Below are 20584 nucleotides of genomic sequence, written 5' to 3'. Positions count from 1 at the left end.
ATCCAGGCATCCCCAGAGAGAAAACTTGTAAGTCAACTCTATTTTCCACACTAGTAATACTGAATCCTGTCTTTAAGGAGGCTAACCCTCTCAACTACAGGCATTGCTGGGCCCTTATAGGCCTCTGTACATGGACAGTGGTAAGGGAGTTGATAAGCTTAGCATCAACAATTTATGTGTTCCAAATTTACTAAGTCATCCTACTGGCTTGGAGTGAGTATAGAGGCAGTGAGAAAATAGAAATATTATATCGAGTTCCCTTCACATGGAAGAAAACATTGGGAGTGGGGGAAATATGTGTCTCCAGTATTACCATTCTTTCAAAACTTTTTATTTTGAAATACTTTTGGCGGCGGACTTGGCCCAGTGGTTAGGGCGTCCATCTACCACATGGAAGGTCCAAGGTTCAAACCCCGGGCCTCCTTGACCCCTGTGGAGATGGCCCATGCGCAGTGCTGATGCGAACAAGGAGTGCCGTGCCATGCAGGCATGTCCCCGGCACAGGGGAGCCCCACACTCAAGAAGTGTGCCTCATAAGGAGAGCCGCTCAATGCAAAAGAAAGTGCAGCCTGCCCAGGAATGGCGCCACACACACGGAGAGCTGACACAACAAGATGACGCAACAAATAAAACACAGATTCCCGTGCCACTGACAACAACAGAAGCTGACAAAGAAGAGGCAGCAAATAGACACAGAGAACAGACAACTGGGGTGTGGGGGGAAGGTGAGAGAAAAGGAAGGAAGGAAGGGAGGGAGGGAGGGAGGGAGGGAGGGAGGGAGGGAGGGAGGGAGGGAGGGAGGGAGGAAGGAAGGAAGGAAGGAAGGAAGGAAGGAAGGAAGGAAGGAAGGAAGGAAGGAAGGAAGGAAGGAAGGAAGAAGACTTTCAAAGTTACAAGACAGTTAGAAAAATAATACAAACCCAAAACAGAGAACTCCAGTCTACTTATATACCCCCAAATAACCCAGATCCACCAACTTTAACATTTTCCCTTATTTACTGTATAATTCTGTTCATCTCTCTATCAATCCATCTATCTACTTATCAATCCATTTTCTGAACACTTGAGTATAGGTTGTATACATCATGCCCCTTGAACATTTAATATTGCCATGTACATTTCCTAAGAACAAGCATATTCACTGACGTAACCACCCTAAGCACAGTTATCAAGTTCAATAAATTTAACATTGATACAAAGCTTACAGTCTATATTCCAATTTTTTCATCTGTCCCAATAATGTCCTTTGAGCCTTTTCTCTTCCCTTGTTAGCTCCTGTCCAGTAGCATGTATTGTATTTAATCGTCATTGTCTTTAGTTGCTCTTTCCCTTCTGGACCCTGAACACAGAATGAAATTTGGGACTGCTAGTTTAAAGCAGCTTACATTGACATGGAGCTGACAATTTAAACTCAGAACCACATCTTAACTCTATCATGTGTTGAAGTTTTCTTCAAGTTTAAAAGCAAATATTGTTTTATCTCCTATATATGGAAAAACTTTCTCTAAATTGAATCACTCATTTAAGTTCCATATGTCTAAGAGCAAGCCTACAGCAAACTTTTCATTAAGACCGAATATGTCAACTTAAAGCCTGATTCTTGTTGAGGTTAGTGGATCCAGCCTTTACATGCTAGGCATCATCCTGCTTTTGCCTGCTGATATCATCTATATGTCCCACATGACTTTGACAATGTCTATGCAGTTCTCATACCTTTGCCAGTGCCCAAGAGGACTTTGCACGTTCGCTAATGCTCAAGTTGTTCTTGTACTTTTCTGAATTGTTTAAAGATGATCACCATGCAGTCATGCTGCTAGAAAGATACTCCCTGTGACAAAGCCTCCATATACACCTACACACATGTATCCCATTGGTCCTCTTTATCTAGAGAACCCTGACTAATATACCCAGTCTTTCCTGCTCCTAGTTACCAGTCAGATAAGTCATTAGGCCTCCCTTGGGCTGGACTGAGTAAAGAGACAGAGAAATACCAGAAGTGTTACACAATTGAGCTTCTTCCATATGAAAATGAACATAAAATGTCAGCAACCCCCAAGATGTTTAATATTTTCCCTTTAAATAATTTTGAAATTAATTAAAACTCTTTATGTCCCAACTTCCCCATGCTTGAGTTCTTTAGTGTGTGATACTTCATAATTGAATGATTTCATAATCTTTTAAAATAATTTCAGACTTACAGAGAAGAATAGTTAAAAGGACTTCCATATACTTTCTCCCACATGCACATTTGCTTTATCATTCTCTCTCCTCTCTGTCTCTCTGTCTCTTCTCTCTCTCTTTCCCTGCTTACATATACTCTTAAATACTTTCAGTGTATGTCTTCTAAAAACAAGAGCATTCATTTAAATAACCACAGTGCAAAGAATCAAAATTAGTAAATTTATCATTGATACATTGACACAATGCTGTTGTCTAATTTCATCAGTTGCCTTCAAAATATTCTTTATCACACATTTGTTTTCATGTCCAGGATTCAATTTCATATCATGCACGTAGTTTTCATATCACTTTTAGTTTCCTTTATTCTGGAAAAGTTCTTCAGCCTTTCTTTTTCTTTCATGACCATGACATTTTTAAAGATTAAATATCATTTATTTTGTAGAACACCCCTCAATTTGTCTTATATTTTTCTCATAATTAGGCTCAGTTTTACATATTTGGCAGGAATATTATATAAAAGACATGCTAATTAATAGTGTATTACATCAAGAAGAACATGAAGTTGATTTGTCCTTTTATTGGAGATGTTAATTTTGATCACTTGATTAAGGTGGTGTCTGCATGTTTCACTAAGGAAATAAAGTTACCATTTTTTCCTTTGTAATTAATGATTAATAATTGAAGGGATATTTTGAAACTACGTAGAAATGCTATTCTCATTAAACTTTCACCCACTAATTTAGCATCAATTAATGATATTTGCTGAAATTAATTAGTACTTTAGTGTATCAAAAGATGTTTTTCTATCATTATTTTTACTCTGATAGCTAGCATTTTGTTATAAGGAAGAGCTCCCACTCTTCTCGCTACCATCCTTCCCTCCTTTACTCCCTCCCTCCATTCCTTCCTTCCTCCTTTCTTTTTCCCCCTCTCCCTCTCACCCTCTTCCCTCCCTCACTCTTTCTTTTTTCTTTACTTTTATTTTTATATGTAATTTTAATTAGAGAAGTTGTAGATTTATAGGAAAATAATGCAGAAAATTCTGCATTCTTATATAAAACCCCTATCATTAATACTTTCCATTAGAGTGGTACTTTTTTATTATTGATGAAAAAATAGCATTATAGTTGTACTATTTTTTTTAAAGATTTATTTATTTATTTCTCTCCCACCCACCCCTGGTTGTCTGCTCTCTGTGTCTATTTGCTGCATCTTCTTTGTCCGCTTCTGTTGTTGTCCGCGGCATGGGAATCTGTGTTTCTTTTTGTTGTATCATCTTGTGTCAGCTCTCCGTGTGAGTGGCGCCATTCTTAGGCAGGCTGCACTTTCTTTTGCACTGGGCGGCTTTCCTTACGGGGCGTACTCCTTGCACATGGGGCTCCCCTACGCGGGGGACACCCCTGCGTCGCAGAGCACTCCTTGGGTGCATCAGCACTGCACGTGAGCCAGGTCCACATGGGTCAAGGAGGCCCGGGGTTTGAACCGCGGACCTCCCATGTGGTAAGCGGATGCCCTAACCACTGGGCCAAGTCTGCTTCCCATGCACTGTTAACTACAGACCATAGTTTATATTAGGGTTCCCTGTATTGTACAATCCTATGTATTTTTTCAATTATTCTAGTAATATATATATACAAGCTGAAATTTCACTTTTTACAACAAAATATATAATTCAGTGCTGTTAAATTATGTTCACAGTGTTGTTCTATCACCACTTCATTATAGGGTAGTAATAGGTTGAATAATCATGCAGAAAAGACTGAGCTACTATATACCCCTCCCCCCACAATAGGTTTCCCCCTATTATTAGAACCTCCAGTGGCCACTGCCTCCATATCAATGATAAAATTTCTTCCATTGCTAGAATCACAATAAGTCTATAGTAGAACTTGTAAGTCTACTCTAGTCCATTGTTCATTCCCCAATCCTGAGGATTCTGGGGATGGTGATGCCCACTCCACTTCTAATTGAGAGGGGGCTTTGATCCCAGGAGACAGATGAATGGGACTATCTTGCTTGCAGTTGCAGACTCTTTCTGTTCATTGGGATGGTCATTGTCCATTATTATCTCTTTGTTAGTTGCCCTGGGTGAGTCCAATGAACTAGAGAGTAGGTGTTGCAACTAAATTGTGTACAGCTGGCACATGGACAGCCCAAAGATTTAAATCTCTTGGACATACACCTATCGACTCTAGTGCTAAATATATGTTCAAATAGAAGGGGCAGAGGAGTCAAGTGTAAGGAAGTCACAACTGAGTCTAACTCTGTCACACAGGGAAGCATAAATTCCCAAGTAGGGCCCACTGGCAGGGTATCAAACCCCTGAGCTGTCTGCCCTGCCTATTGTGCCTGGAAGTCTCCAGAGACCCTAGGAGGCCCACTAGTTGTGGCAATATTTACTTTGGCAGTCAATGAGATCCTGCTTGTAACCTCTGCAATGACCTCCCATCTCACTTTGACATCTCTTAGCCATATAAACTTATTTGTCTTTACCTGTTCCCCTCTTTAGTCAAGGTCTTTTTCCAGATGCATTGCTAGTTAGTGCTTGGTAGTAACCCCCTTGGTGCCAGGGAGGCTCACCCCTGGGAGACATGTCCCATGCTGGAGGGAAGGTAATGCATTTACATGTTTGGCTTAGAGATAGGCCACATTTGAACAACAAGGAGGCTCTCAGGAGGTAACTTTAGGCATCCGATAATACTACACTAAGTTTCAATTTCAAAAGTAAAGGTTCATAAGCATAGTAATCAGTATCAAGGGCCTGCCAATGGTCCATTGTCCTTCACTAGTCATTGCCCCTGTACTCAAGGGTTCTTGCAGTCCCATTAGAGAATGTGGTAGAGTTCCCCAGGATGGAAATTTGATATTCTTTCAGTTATTGTGTGAATCTCCACCCACCATGACAATGCCCCATGAATACTTGAACACATTTGTATGCCTTTTAGGTATGCCCCAGGTGAACCTCCCTCTATGCATCCCCCATCACTGACACCCCACAGCAATGATCCTTCCCTGCCACAGTTGTAACCCTTTTGTGTTCCAAAACTTCATCAAAAATGAAGCCAACTGTTGGCTTTTATAAAGGATATTTATTTGGGGTAAAAGCTTATAGTCATAAGGCCCTAAAGAGTCCAATTCAAGGTACCATAAGAGATACTTTCTCTTACCCAAAGTCTGTTGCCACATGTTAGAGCAAGATGGCTGCCGATGTCTGTGACAGTTCAGCCTTCCTCTTCCTCTTAAAGCTCCATGATCCCAGGCTCTTCCAATCTCAGCTGTAGGCTGGCATAAGGCTCATCTCTCTTCCTGGGCTCATCTCTTTCTGGGCTCAGCTGCTCTACTCTCTCCACAAGGCCACCTATAAAGTATCAGGTGAATGTCTTGGCTCTCTCTCTGGGGCTCCAATGTCAAAACTAAGCTCTCCCCTCTGCTGTATCATTTTCTGTGTGAGTGTCCACCCACCAAGGGGTGGGGACTCAATATCCTACTGACATGGCCAAATCAAAGCCCTAATTTTAATTTAATCAAGTAAAAGTAAAACCTCTGAATTTAATACAATCAAAGAGTATCATACCAAGAGGAACAGGCCAGTTTCCAAGCATAATCAATATTTCTTTTTGGAATTCATCAATAATATCAAACTGCTCCAGTGGGATTGCTGGGTTATATGATAATTCTGTACTTAACTTGCTGAGATACCCAAACTGTCTTCCTCAGAGGCTGAACCATTTTACATTCCCATCAAAAATAAACAAGTGTTCCTGTTTCTCCACATCCTCTCCAACACTTGTTATTTTCCACTTTTTAATAGTAACGCTCTAGTTGGTGTGAAATGGTGTCCCATTGTGGTTTTGATTTCCATTTCTCTAATAGCTAGTGATTTTGAGCATCTTTTCAATGCTCATTGGCCATTTGTATATATCCTTTGCAGAAATATCTATGCAAGTCTTTTGCCCATTATTTAATATTTTTTTCTTATTTTTAAAGAAGCTTTAGATTACATAAGTGTTACATCAAAAATTTAGAGGATTCCCATATACCCTACCCATTTTCCTCCCACACTTTTCCCCATTAACATCTTTCATAAGTGTACATTTGTTACCATTGATTAACATATATTGAGATATTGCTACTAACCATGGTCTATAGTTTACATTATGGTTTACACTTTGCGCTACAAAATTTTATAGACCTTGACAAAATGTATAATGGCCTGTATCCATCATTGCAAAGTCATGAAGAACAATTCCAAAAATGCTCCATGTTGCACCTATTCTTCTCTCTGCCTCCCCTCAGAACCTCTAATGACCACTGCCTTTAAATCAGTGTTACAAGTTCTTCCATTACTAGAATAATAGTAAGTCAACTTTAGTCCTTTTGCCCATTTTTTAAATTGAGTTGTCTTTTTGTTGTTTAATGTAGGATTTCTTTATTATTCTGAATGTTAAACCCACATTGGATATATCACTTCAAAATATTTTTTCCCATTGTGTAGGTTGTCATTTTATTTTCATGATGAAGTTATCTGATGCACAAAATTTTTAAATTTTGATAAGATCCCATTTATATATTTTTTCCTTTCATTACTTGTACTTTAGATGCAAAGTCCAAGAAAACTTTGCCTAACACATGGTTCTAAAAATGCTTCTCTACAGTTTTTCTAGGATTTTGATAGTTCTGATTCATATGTTTAGGTCTTTGATCCATTTTGAGTTGTTGAGTTTTTAAATATGTGTGTGAGGTAAGGGGTCTCTTTTTTTTTTTGCAAATAGAGATCCAGTTTTCCCAGCACTATTGGTTGAAATATTATTCTTTCCCAAATGACATTTAATTCTATTTAGTCTTCCAATCCATGAACACAAGATGTCTTACTCATTTGCTTAATCCTACAATACAAAGTAAGTTGCTTGAGAATTGTTAATCCATATACCACTATGAAAATATTTACTTAGAGTTCAATGTTTCTCTAGGTTTCTTGTCTTTTGACTGAGATTATATTATCCTAATACTGTATACAAAATTTTGGTGTTTGAATAATTTGAAATATAGTGAGATCCCTTCTACTTTTATTTCTTTTTAGGATTTTTTCTAATACTTGTTGATTTATTTTTATTTTTTTTAACTAGTGTTTCCAAAAGTCAAATTATAAAAATAAAGGTATACTCACAGAAGTATCATTCCTTCCCCTATTTGTACTTAATCTCAGTTTCTAGTTTATCCTTCCTTCCTGTGTTTTATTTAGAAAATAAAACAAAAACGCAGCAGATAGATATATATTTTCTTATTTCTCCTTTATTATGTATGATACACATATGTATGATAAATGACATGTATATTGTGGTGTGTACATAAACATATATGTTTTCTTTTTATTTAACAGTATATTCTGGAAATCACTTCATATCAGTTTTAAGAGATCCTATTTTTTTCAGCTGCGTAGAACTTTAATATGAGGGTATACCTTAGTTATTCAAAGTCTCCTGTGTTTGGGCATTAGAGTGTTTCTATTATTTTACTATTACCAAAACAATGTCACAGTGAACAATGTAGTGCTAAAGTGTTTTAATAATGTTGAAGGTGTATTCTAAAGGTAAATTCTTGGAAGCAGTATTGCTGGGCAAAAGGATGAAGGCATTTATGATTTTATTAGATATTGCCAACTATCCAATTTATAAGACTTGTAATATTTTGCTTTCTCATTAACCCAGCTATCTATGAGAATGCCCATTTTCCCATAGCCTCATCAAAGAGTGTGATGTCAAATATTTTACTGTTATCAATCTTACAGTTCTGAAATGTTTTTCCAGTGAACTTTCATTTATTTCTCTTGTAATGAATAAGGTTGGACATCATTTCATGTCAAGGGGCTACTTTACTTCTTTTCTTGGAATTGTCTGGCCATGCTTTTTGCTCATTAGCCTGTGAGGCTTTTTAGTCTTTTACTCCTTTGTCTCCTAAAATGCCATTTGTCTTTTCACATTACTTATTGGATATTTGCGATGCAAAACAGTTGTTTGTTGTTTTAATTTTTACACAATTGTTTATTTTAAATCATAGAAAGTTTCCCCCTATATCCAGGTTTTATAGGAATTCACCTATTTTTTTCCTAGTAGCTGCAAGATTTTATTTTTCACATTTAGATCTCTGTTCCAATTGAAGTTTATTCTTATATATATTACAAGTATGAATCCAATTCTATCCTTTTCCAGTTGACTGACAACCTAGTTATCTCAACATCTTTTATTAAAAAGTTCTTTTTTGTCACAGTGATTTTAGGTTCCATCTTTATTATATATCAAATCTCTATGAGTTTTGGGGTTTATTTCTGGACTTTCCCTTATTTTCCATTGTTCCATCTGTTCACATGCCAGTGCTACATTTTTTAAAATTTAGTGTCTTTATAATGTGCTTTAATGTACGATAGGACTAGATATAGTATATTTTAATATCTGTCAGAGCCATGGCTTTTTCTTTTGAGTGTTTTTCTAGTTATTTTTATATTTTTTCCATATGAACTTTAGAATCACGTTGTCTTGCTCCATAAAACATGCTATTGGTATTTTTATTGGAATCATGATAAATTTATCAATTGACTTAGAGAAAATTGATATCTTTATGATGTTAAGTCATTCTATCCAAGATTAAAGGCTCTCTTCATTTGTTCAAATGATATTTGTGGGAAACGGACTTGGCCCAGTGGTTAGGGCATCTGTCTACCACATGGGAGGTCCGCGGTTCAAACCCCGGGCCTCCTTGACCCGTGTGGAGCTGGCCCATGCGCAGTGCTGATGCGCGCAAGGAGTGCCCTGCCACGCAGGGGTGTCCCCCGCGTAGGGGAGCCCCACACCCAAGGAGTCCACCCCATAAGGAGAGCCGCCCAGCGCGAAAGAAAGTGCAGCCTGCCCAGGAATGGCGCCGCCCACACTTCCCGTGCCGCTGACGACAACAGAAGTGGACAAAGAAACAAGACGCAGCAAATAGACACTGAGAACAGACAACGGGGGGGAGGGGGAGGAAATAAATAAATAAATAAATCTTTAAAAAAAAAAAAAAAGATATTTGTGTCATTCAAGTGTATTTAAAGCTTCCCTTGCAGGATTTTTGTATATCTCTTGTTAGGTTTATATCTGAATTTTTAAAACTTTTTATTACTATTGTAAATAAGTTATTATTTGAGTATGTGGAGGCTATTGATTTCTGTGTGTTAATTTTATATCCTGCTACCTTTCTGAATTCTTTTACCTGAGTTAGTTCTAGCATTGATTTTCTAGGGTCATTGTTGGGTGGTTTTTAATGAAGGGTTAATTGTAGGGTATATCATACAATTGTCTTTTCTACCAAGATGCTTGACATGTTTAAATTTATACTTTATATTGAGTTTAGGTTCAATAACTAACTAGGTTAAAATATATATATATATATATATATATATATACACCAAAAAAACCAATAACATTTCTAGATAATACCCTAGCATTGACAAAAACAAAAGTATAAAATATTTAATAATAAACACCAAGAATCATGCAATTTTTATATGGAAACTACAAACTTTAATGTCAACAATGTTAACTAAGCAATGAGACTTTCCATGCTCCTGAATGAAAAGTCCCTTAAAAGTAACATGTCAGCTCCCTCTGCCTAGAGGAGCCTGCACCAAATCTTGGTGCATATTTCTGTCCTTCTCTCCTATGTCTCATTAAGCTCTGTTCTTTTCCAGTACATTATTTTTACATTATTTTTACTGGCCTAACTAAACCAGTGTGTTCTTAAATTCTTTTATGCAACATAGCCAAGAACCTAGAGGAATCCGACAATTCCCTGGCTTCATTTGGTGAGCCATTGCCAGGAGACAGAAAGGCGAGCGGTGCTCCACGACCCCAGCCGAAGACTGGTGAGTTTTAATTAAGGCCTGTCTGTGCCCTCTTTTGGTTCTGCTGTTTTAGAGGGGTTCCTGGATAGGCTCCCACAGGACATAAACTCCGTCTGTCCAGACTTCCAGCTCCCTCTTCAGATGTGGTGGAGGTGAGCCGCCACCTGTGTAGAGCCAAGAAGGTCTAGGTGGCAGGTGAAACCAACCTTGAGACCTGATTGGGCATGTGGCCTAAATCGAGCAGGAGGCCACCAGGAGTTTACCAGGTCCTCTCTGTGAGTTCAGAATGGCTATCACCTGATGTTGCAATTCCTTTGGCACTAGAAGTGCCTTTCATCTTCCAACTACTGCTGTCCTAATTTTGGGTCCCTGAGATGCTTTAGAATGCCTTAGAAACTGAAAATGCATTTGTTAGTGATATGTGAGTCCTACCCCTGGTAGTACCCTGAGGCTTTCCTCCTTCTCACTCCTGGGAAGGCCCTGAGGTTATCTCAGGCTCGAGGCTGTTCACTGGCAAGTCACAGGACAATTATTCTCTAGTTTTTAAAAAAGGACTTTTTTAAAAAAAGGATTTATTTATTTCTCTCCCCTTCCTGCCCCAGTTGTCTGTTCTCTGTGTCCATTTGCTATGTGTTCTTTTTGTCTGCTTCTGCTGTTGTCAGTGGCACGGGCATTGGCGCCAATCCTGGGTAGGCTGCACTTTCTTTCACGCTGGGCGACTCTCCTTATGGGGCACACTCCTTGGGGCTCCCCTACATGGGGGGACACCCCTGTGTGGCAGGGCACTCCTTGCATGCATCAGCACTGTGCATGGGCCAGCTCCACACGGGTCAAGGAGGCCCGGGATTTGAACCGCGGACCTCCCATGTGGTAGATAGATGCCCTAACCACTGGGCCAAGTCCACTTCCCTAAAAAAAGGACTTTTAATACCGGGTTTAACTGCCTAACTTGGTGGCTGGGAATCCCCGGTGAGGTGAGCTCTCCTAGCCATCTGCAAAGTAGGCAAAAGAAAGGTCCCTGGCCAGCCCCTTTCCTAGGGTCATCCTGCCTTGGGTATTCAGTCTGGGAACCAGACCCAGACACCCCCAAGACCTCTAAGGTTCTGGAGACACCCAGAGATGTGAAGCTCCTGATCCCTGGAATGTGGGGACAGCAAGCAGAGCTTCAAACTCTCCAGGATGCTGGATCGGTGAGCAATCCCTTCAACCAGGTCTAGTGGCAGGACTCCAGATAGACTGATGAATGTGTTTTATCCTCCCCTAGGATAATGGGCAGCTCTTCCAGCAACCCAGCAGACTCCCCATTGGGGTGCCTTCTCAGAAACTGGATGACCTGCCTACTGATAGTCTAAAAAGAAAGAGGCTGGCTAATGTTTTCCTGCCATATCACGTGACTGTAGTATGGATGAGAGTGGGCTCTGTATGGGACTCTGAATTCCAGTTAAATCTGTGTTAGAGAGAAGGCAATGACAGAGCTGAAGGCCACAGACCACGTGGCCATGTCTCCTTAAAGGGATGAGGAAATGCACTCCATTTACTAAAACTCTCCTCTGTAGAATAAGGAACCTCTTCAAGTGCCATCAGTTAAGGTTAAAAGGTTTCTGGTTTTCCTAACTCTCTGCCTATTTCCTTATAACACTCCAATTCTTCTGGCAAAAAAGATTTGCAGGGTTTTACCCCTTGTGGGAGATAATTCTTAAAACGCAGCCCCAGTTCGTGTCTTGTCAGGGGCAGGGCTTCTCTGGACCCCTTAGCTCCATAGTTTGCAGCTTCCCAGGGATTTTCCTGGAGGAACTAAGCTGGAGGGTCCTGCTCAAAGCTTCTGCCATGGACAGACACTGGGAATTTTGCATCTAAGTGATTCTAAAGTCAACTCTTTCCCTAAGCTAAGTGTGTAAGATTCTCTCTTCTGTTCTAATCTTATTTACAAAAAAAAAAAGATCACATATGAAAACTACATACCCAACTGCCATCTGATTATAAATGACAATAAAATATTAGTTCTACCCTTACGAAAAAAATGTAATGTGTCCAGTCAAAATGACAATGCTTGTTTGTTATTTCTGCTGTTACTGGAACTTGATAAGAATAATTCTAAAAAAAAAAAAACATTTAGAAAAATAACAAGTGGGACTATGCAAAGCAATTGAGAAAAGAGGGCATATCTGGGGAAGCAGCACTTACCTTACTAGATATTCTTTAAGTGCTAGCACCCTTTCTACACTGATCTCAGACCCATGCCTTCATGGCTCATGTTTGTTATTAGATGACAGATGTAGGTAGGTAGGTGGATGGATGAATAGATGGAGAGAGACAGAGACAGACAGACAGACAGATTCCACCCCCCCTCTTTGAGGCCTTTTGAATTGAATGAAGGAAAGGAATAAGACAACTTATATTTAGTTCACTGACTTGTTCATGCTTGTTAATTTTCATACAACTTAAAAGAGTTTAATGGATAGTTATTCAGCTATGCATTTTAATATGGAAAATTTAGCAGCTTAAGAAAATGAGGAAAGAAATATGTCAATGTATTTCAAAATGTTTTTAGAGTAGATGTGCCTCTCTTCAATGTATTTCGTACATCTACTTTTTAGATCAGAAGATATATCAGATGGCAGATAAAAGTCTTTTGGTGGTAGACTCAAAAGCAAAAGATCATCCTCAAATTAAGAAACACAATGTTGCCTAACTGGAAACACTGAGTTTATATAATATTAGCAAATAACCTTAAATCATATGACTATTCATATTTAGAAGAATAAATTTTGAGGTAATTAAAAATAGATATTGAATTACTCAGTTTTTATTTTGACCTTTACAATAATAATAGTAAATATTTTATCATTTATTAGATATTTACTATCACACAGTCCATAAATAATCTGCACAGAAACCCCATGAGAGGAGTAGTGTTGTCGCCATTTAAAAGATAAGGGGGAGAAAAAAAAAGGGGTTGAGAACAACAACAAAAAAGATAGGAGAATGAGACATGGAGTAACTTACCTGAAGTCACAAAATTAAATGTTGGATTCAAACCCAGAGATTCTAGTTCTTTACCCTGCTATGATCACCATGGAGAAAACTAGAGGAAGCTTGGAAGCATCTGACTATATTTGACTTACTGCTCTTCTAACTTCTCATGCAAACCCTTCTTTTACTCTCAATCTCTGTTTTGCTACCATTCCTATTTGGTTACCAGAATTTCTTTCTATTAATTGAATCATTGTATCTTATAACATGTAATAATTTGTTACCTTAAACAGTTATAAAGGAAACAGTATGTTCCTAAATTTCAGTTGTGACAAATTTTGATAAGATTATTAAAAATTTTTATTTATGTTTTCTATTATTTTTATATAAATTTTATTTCATATAGATATATATGATTTTAAAAAAATAAAGTGAATAACCCTTTCCTTTTTTTTAAAGATTTATTTTTTATTTATTTCTCTCCCCTTCCCACCCCCCCAACCTCCCCCTCCCATTATCTGCTTTCTGTGTCCATTTGCTGCGTGTTCTTCTTTGTCCACTTCTGTTGTTGTCAGTGGCACAGGAATCTGTGTTTCTTTTGGTTGCGTCATCTTGTTGTGTCAGCTCTCCATGTGTGCGGTACCATTCCTGGGCAGGCTGAAATTTCTTCCGCGCTGGGCAGCTCTCCTTACGGGGCACACTCCTTGTGCGTGGGGCTCCCCTACACGGGGACACCCATGCGTGGCACGGCACTCCTTGAGCACATCAGCACAGCTCTTGAGCCAGCTCCACACAGGTCAAGGAGACCCGGGGTTTGAACTGCGGACCTCCCATGTGGTAGGTGGACACCCTATCCACTGGGCCAAGTCCACCTCCCAAACAATTCTTTCTTAACATTGTAAAGAAAATCTTTCTTTAACTAATATCACAATACCATATTTAATGGTGAAATAAAATGCCCTACTATTAAAGATGAGAATAGGACAAAATTGCTGTCACCGCTAAAGTAAATATTATTGTAGAACAATGTAAAGAAAAAAAAACCTGTTATTTTAAATATTGGAAGAGATTATGCAATATAATCATTACTTGAAGATTATTGTATTTCTACCTTTAAACCTAAAAGAATCAAATAAAAATCTATTTAATATAAATAATAAAAGCTCATCAAAGTGGCTAATATAAATTTGCCAAAGGAAAACTGCAATATTCCTATATATACCAGCATCAACAAAAGCAAAAAATGTAATAAAATAACTAATAATAAACACCAAGAAATAGGCAGGTTTCATATAAAAGAAACAATGAATTTTAATGGCAAAGAGGAACTGTTGACTAAATAGTGAGACATTCTGTGCTCCTGAATGCAAGACTTCTAAAAGTAATGTGTGAATAACTCATATCCAGTCAAAATGCAGGGGTTGTTTGTTGTTTTTTTTTATTGATGGTATTTTATGAACATGATTCTAAAATGTAGACTTATTGCACTTTCAAAATAATTGAGTAAGAAGAGAGGTAGTGCTGGGGAAATGGTACTTGACCTAACCACATATTTAAAAACTTCAATAATATTAGAAGTAATAACACCACATTACACTATCAAAATAATTGAATAAAAAACAAAGTAGAGCTGGAACCAGTGGTATTTGATCTAATTACATACTAAAAACTCCCATTCATTCACATAAATGAAGACTACTAAGAATTCCAGAATCTAATCAAAGAATTTCATGAAAATGGCCACTTGAATCAATAGTGAAATAATTTAAAACATAGATTATTTAATAAGTGGCATTAAGGCAAATAAGAATGAATAAAGGCAGATTTTTATTTTCCACTATTCAGCAAATTGATTTCTAGGTTTAAATTAGTTCCATGAATAATGAAACATTGAAAGAAAATATAAATTAAACTTGTTTTGAGGAAAGCTACCCCAATTATAACTTCATAATTAGATACTTAAAGGAAAGATCATTAAAAATTAAATAATTAATAACTTAAAATTTCTTTATAACACCAGACTTAAAAAGCAAACAACAGACCTGAAAAAACATTCATGATAGTCAACTGATTATATTCTTTATGTTAAATGAGGTCTTTATATTAAAATTTATATAAAAATACTTTAATTACTGAAAATGATATTAAAAGAAACTAGAAGTATGACTCCCACCAACCAAAAAATGAACAACAGATATTTTTCATCCTTATTATTGATCAAATAAATTTATGTTAATAAAATTAATTCAGTAAAACAACTTACAAAATAACAAATACCAAAAGTATGTAATTCCAATTGAGATGAGTGTGAGGAAACAGAATATATCAATGTTACAAATAGATGTATATATATATAATTAAACCTTCTCTGAATAGCTGTATTATATTAAAACATGTTTCTAGATATCAGTTACATTGAAAATATGTAATCCCTTTGACCCAAATGTGTTTTCAATTTCTCTCTTTTATAATGAAAAAATTAATAATTATATATTTTAGTCATACAAGTAATTCTTAAAAAAAAATCATAATTTCTGTTTCTTTTTATTTCTGCTTCATATATTGCCAACTTTCCAGAATTAGATAATTTTTATAAAGAAAATTATAATGATTTACATTATTTTTTTTCATAATTTTAATAGGAATGCCTTTTGGCACATCACTATTAATCAAGATGTTGTCAGTCAAATTAGGATAGACTTCTTAAGGAAGTAGAGGTCTTGGAGTAAATCTATAATTCTAATTTTTCAAAGAGTTTTATCAAGAATAAATGTTGAAATTTATGAAGTGAAATTTTGGTATTCATGGAAATGATCATTTTTTTCTCTTATTTGGTATAATGTTTTAATATTTTCCTAACCTTCAAATTTTAGTCTTCTTGGAATTAGGCTATAGTAGATCAGTTTTAATAGTATTTCTTTTTTTTTTTTTAATATTTATTTTATTTCTCCCCCCTTCCCCCCAGTTGTCTATTCTGTGTTCGCTCACTGTGTGTTCTTCTGTGTCCACTTGCATTCTTGTCATGCAGCACTGGGAAATTGTGTCACTTTTTTTGTTGCATCATCTTGCTGCATCAGCTCTCCATGTGTGTGGTGCCACTCCTGGTTGGGCTATGCTTTTTTCGTGCCGGGCAGCTCTCCTTGCAGGGCGCACTACTTGCACGTGGGGCACCCCTATGCAGGGGACACCCTGTGTGGCACAGCACTCCTTGTGCACAGCAGCACTGCGCATGCGCCAGCTCACCACGTGGGCCAGGAGACCCTGGGTATCGAACCCTGGACCCTCCATATGGTAGGCAGATGCTCTATCAGTTGAGCCACAACTGCTTCCCTCAATAGTATTTCTGTATTTAATTTACTAAACTTTTTTTGTCTTTTTAGATCAGGATATGGATGAACTATCAGATGAAAGTCTTACAGTTGAGGATCTAGAACTAGCTGCAGGATACATGGATCAAATTCGAGCAAGTGGAATTGACCACTCTCAAATATTGAAAAGTATGTGTTATAGTAATATACATATTGTTAAAAATTCTCTTCTTAAAACACAGAAATTTAAAAATTTGTTTTTAAATGTGGATCAGCTTTACTTATGGTGTTACAGCTTACTTTTCTTATTTTAGATACTTTACAACAGAGTTTACCAAAAATTGGAGTTCCATAGAACTAATGAATGCTGCGTTGCTATCAGCTCTACTCATTACTTCTCAGAGTCCTAATATTCTAATTATTAGACTGCATTTCTTACATATATTTATTTATTTGGCCAAGGAATCCTGCCTTTTTCTTGAAGTAGTATTTAATAAGGCACCAGTTTAGTTAACACCTTGCAAGGAATTTTATGAAGCTATTATAATTTTTTAAACTATGATATTCACTCAATCTTCACATTTAAAGTCTTATCAAATAGAATCATCTGATAAAAAATATTGGTTATTATCTAGGAGGACTTATTCTTAATATTGTTATATAGTTACAAGGAGGTAAAAGGAACACTTTTCATTTATTTACTCTGTTTTAAAAGTGGTTTAAGAGAGTAAAAATGGAAAATTTGACTTGTAAATATGTTAATACAATAAAAAGTTTTTAAAAGATAGATTTGGGGTGATAGAACATTTTTAGAAAGACTGGAAAGCAATTTTTACTTGAACTTGTGATATCATAAATCATATAAGCACACTACCATTTACTCACACAAAACCATACCATAAATCATGTAGAGACATGAAAATATTTAGTACAAGTATAAGGATATATATGTATATATATGATTTACATATGTGTGCCTATATGCTTTTTTGCCACTTGTGAGATTAATCACTGTTGACTGTTTCAACTTTTGTTCATGTATTTTATTGCTGTGTGATGGTTTGGTTTATGAATTTACCACAGTTAATTCATTCACCCGGTGATGCATGTTTGAATTGTTTCTGGAAGGAGATGCATATCTTCCTTTTAAAATTTTTTTAATCATCTTTTTTTTTAAGATACATAGGTCACAAAAAATGTTACATTAGAAAATATAAGAGGTTCCCATATACCCCACACCCCACTCCACCCAGCTCCTCCTACATCAACAACCTCTTTCATCATTATGGCACATTCATTGCATTTGGTGAATACATTTTGGAGCACACTGCGCTGCATGGATTATAGTTTACATTGTAGTTTACACTCTCCCCCAGTCCATTCAGTGGGTTATAGCAGGATATATAATGTCCAGCATCTGTTCCTGCAATATCATTTAGGACAACTCCAAGTCCCAAAAATGCCCCCACATCACATCTCCTCTTCCCTCTCCCTGCCTTCAGCAACTCCCGTGGCCACTGTCTCCACATCAATGATGTAATTTCTTCCATTGCTAGTCACAATAGTTGTATAGTAGAATACCAGTAAATCCACTCTAATCCATATTTTATTCCTCCATCCTGTGGACCCTGGAATGGTGATATCCACTCCATCTCTAAATTGAGAGGGGCCGTAGATCCCACATGGATAATGGATGCAATTCTCCTGCTTGTAGTTGTATGCACTCTTGGTTCCCTGGTGTGGTGGTTGACCATCTTCACCTCCCTGTTAGCTGACCTGGGTAAGTCCAATGAACTGGAGAGTAGATGTTGCAGCTCTGCTGAGTCTCAGGGCCCAGCTGGCATATAAACAGTCCAGAGATTCAAGTCTCCTGAGTATACAACAACCCGAGCACCGACCACAGATTCAGTAAAAGTGACAGAAGAGGCATGTGTAGAAAGGCCACATCTGAGTCCAACTCCATCACACTCAGGAGCACAAATTCCAAAGTAGGGCCAACTGACATGGCACTGAACTCCAGAACCTTCTACCATTACCATACAACCTGTGTGTCTCCATAGCCCTCAGGAGCACCAGTACCTGGGGTAGTATCTACTTTGGCTGTCTCTGGGATCCTGCTGAGATATGCATAAGTACAACCCCTCTGATAACCTCCCGACTCTTTTTGAAGACTCTTAGCCATATAAACTCATTTGTCTTCTTTTAATAGGCAATGTAAGGTTAAGGGAATGTTTAAAAGCCCAGAGAGACTGCCTGTCTTTGGTGCCTATCTGTCTTTTACTAGCTATGTAAATTATCTAATCTCATTTTCCCCATCTGAAAAATAGAGCTATCTATTTGTAGCCTATCTCAGAAGTGTACATACTTCACTGTGGGAAGTATGTAAAGTGCTTAAAACAGTACTTACGTAATAATGGGCTCCATAAAACTATTAACTACTATTATTATTTTATATGACTGATGGTCATCTTTCCACTTTATATGTTGGCTACATTGTATTATATGAACATCAGTTTAAAAGAAGACTAAGCAATAATCATATTTTGTGTCATACTTTTGGCCTTTTTAAAATAACATTGTAATGTCCCAGTGTCTAAGAGCAGAAAGTCTGTAAAATGTGAAACATGATAGAACATAAAATATAATGGTATATACAGAGGCTAAGTAAATTACTACAAATGTCATAGTTCCAATTACTTAATGTCAAGTATTAATTACAGATATTTTTTCAAAATGTATTTAAAAATAAAAATTTAGTGTAAGTCATCAGAAAATTGTTCCCTTCTGCTTTTATTTCAGGACTCAGTTTATTTTATTTTATTCATTTTATATTAGTCCCATATAGCTCTGTTTATCTTCTTATCCAGTCTAACTTCCTTTTAAAAATAGCAGTGATAATAGTGACAATTTACTGATGTGTTTAATATGTGCCAGGTACTATGAGACTCCATTTTACAGATAAAGTATTGAAGAACTTGAAACTTATAGAGATTAAATGATATGATCAATAGCATCTTATAGTTTCTAAATAGAAAAGCCAAGATTTGAATGTGCAATGTATTTTTTCTAGGTTATTGTTTTGTTTTTGCTTTGCTTTTATTTTTACTTCACTAATGTTACACTGTATTGCCTTTAGTGAGTTTAGTTATTCTTTCACTATAATCCTCAAATTCTGCAGTCCCATTTTCTTTCCATTACATGTGCCCAAGTTTTTGGAATTTTTTCAGCAAAACATTTGAAAAAAACAACAGTCAACTATAGCAATTGGAGCCATTTACAAACTCCTAGGTTCATCTCACTGGATGTACCCTGCTGCTTGGATGTCTTCCTCCATGTACCACACCCAACTCTGCAATGTGTGGCTTGCAATTCAAGGGCTCTTCAAACTCAGTATGTTCAAAACTGAACTTCTCATCTTTACCCCAGACCCACTCATCTTCATGCATTTATTTATATTATTATGGGAAAATTGACTAATACAAAAAAGAACAAAAAAGAAAATAGTAATTATTGATAATGCCCATCACCCAAGCCCAGAATTAACTGTTATCATACTGACTTCCAGGTTCATTTATCTATCCATCATCTATCTATTTATCTATCTTTCTATCTTTCTTTCTATCCATCCATCCACCCATCTTTATGAATATATAAAAAATATATACTGTATTCTTCCTTATCTTAATATTATAATATTACACATAAAACTAAAGACTCTCCCCCTCATTTGGCTTCTATCATCATTCCAAGTAACCTCTCTTCCTTTTAGAGGTAACCAGTAATCTTATTTTTATATGCAACCTTTATTCCACAGAAATATATGGTATGAGTTTCTGTGTTTTAAAGATGTACACATCTAAAAAGAAACTTTATAATATATTTTTTAAAAAACAAGGTTCCAAGTAAAGGATGTACACAAATAGTTTAATGAACAAGAGTAGTTCCAGATTTGGATAACATTCACACCCAGGGACCAAGATAGACCATAACCTGGTACCAGGTTCATTTAGCTTTATAGATTGCAGGGCAAGAAACACAACGTATCAGCATGACAGCATCAGGTCCATTTTCAACAGAATTCTCCATAGGCATCACGTACTGCTTTTCTGCTTTTCAACCCTCACAGGGGTGCCTGACTGTGAAAGAAGAGACAATTTGGGTGGATAGGACAGGTCACCACAGCATAGGAAGTCCTACACATGAAAGGATATTCTTGGGTAGCCATGAGCATTAAGTTCCAGTCCCCTCT

The 20584-nt window shown here is 37.0% G+C and overlaps 1 protein-coding gene across 14 annotated transcripts in view; it reads left to right on the top strand.

Annotated features, from left to right (window-relative positions):
- The window catches only part of CCDC7 (coiled-coil domain containing 7), a 568294-nt gene that overhangs the window by 460675 nt on the left and 87035 nt on the right, over positions 1-20584 (top strand). For all 14 annotated transcript variants that reach the window (XM_058297711.2, XM_058297712.2, XM_058297715.2 and 11 more), the window contains 2 exons: positions 9974-10075; positions 16408-16524. In XM_058297711.2, coding sequence (XP_058153694.1) covers positions 9974-10075; positions 16408-16524 — 219 coding nt within the window. The remainder of the gene's footprint in view (positions 1-9973; positions 10076-16407; positions 16525-20584) is intronic.

The sequence above is a fragment of the Dasypus novemcinctus genome, chromosome 5 (genome assembly GCF_030445035.2).
Source record: "Dasypus novemcinctus isolate mDasNov1 chromosome 5, mDasNov1.1.hap2, whole genome shotgun sequence".
NCBI classification, from domain to species: domain Eukaryota; kingdom Metazoa; phylum Chordata; class Mammalia; order Cingulata; family Dasypodidae; genus Dasypus; species Dasypus novemcinctus.
Note: the sequence above shows the minus strand (reverse complement) of the source record. Positions and strands in the feature narration are given on the sequence as shown.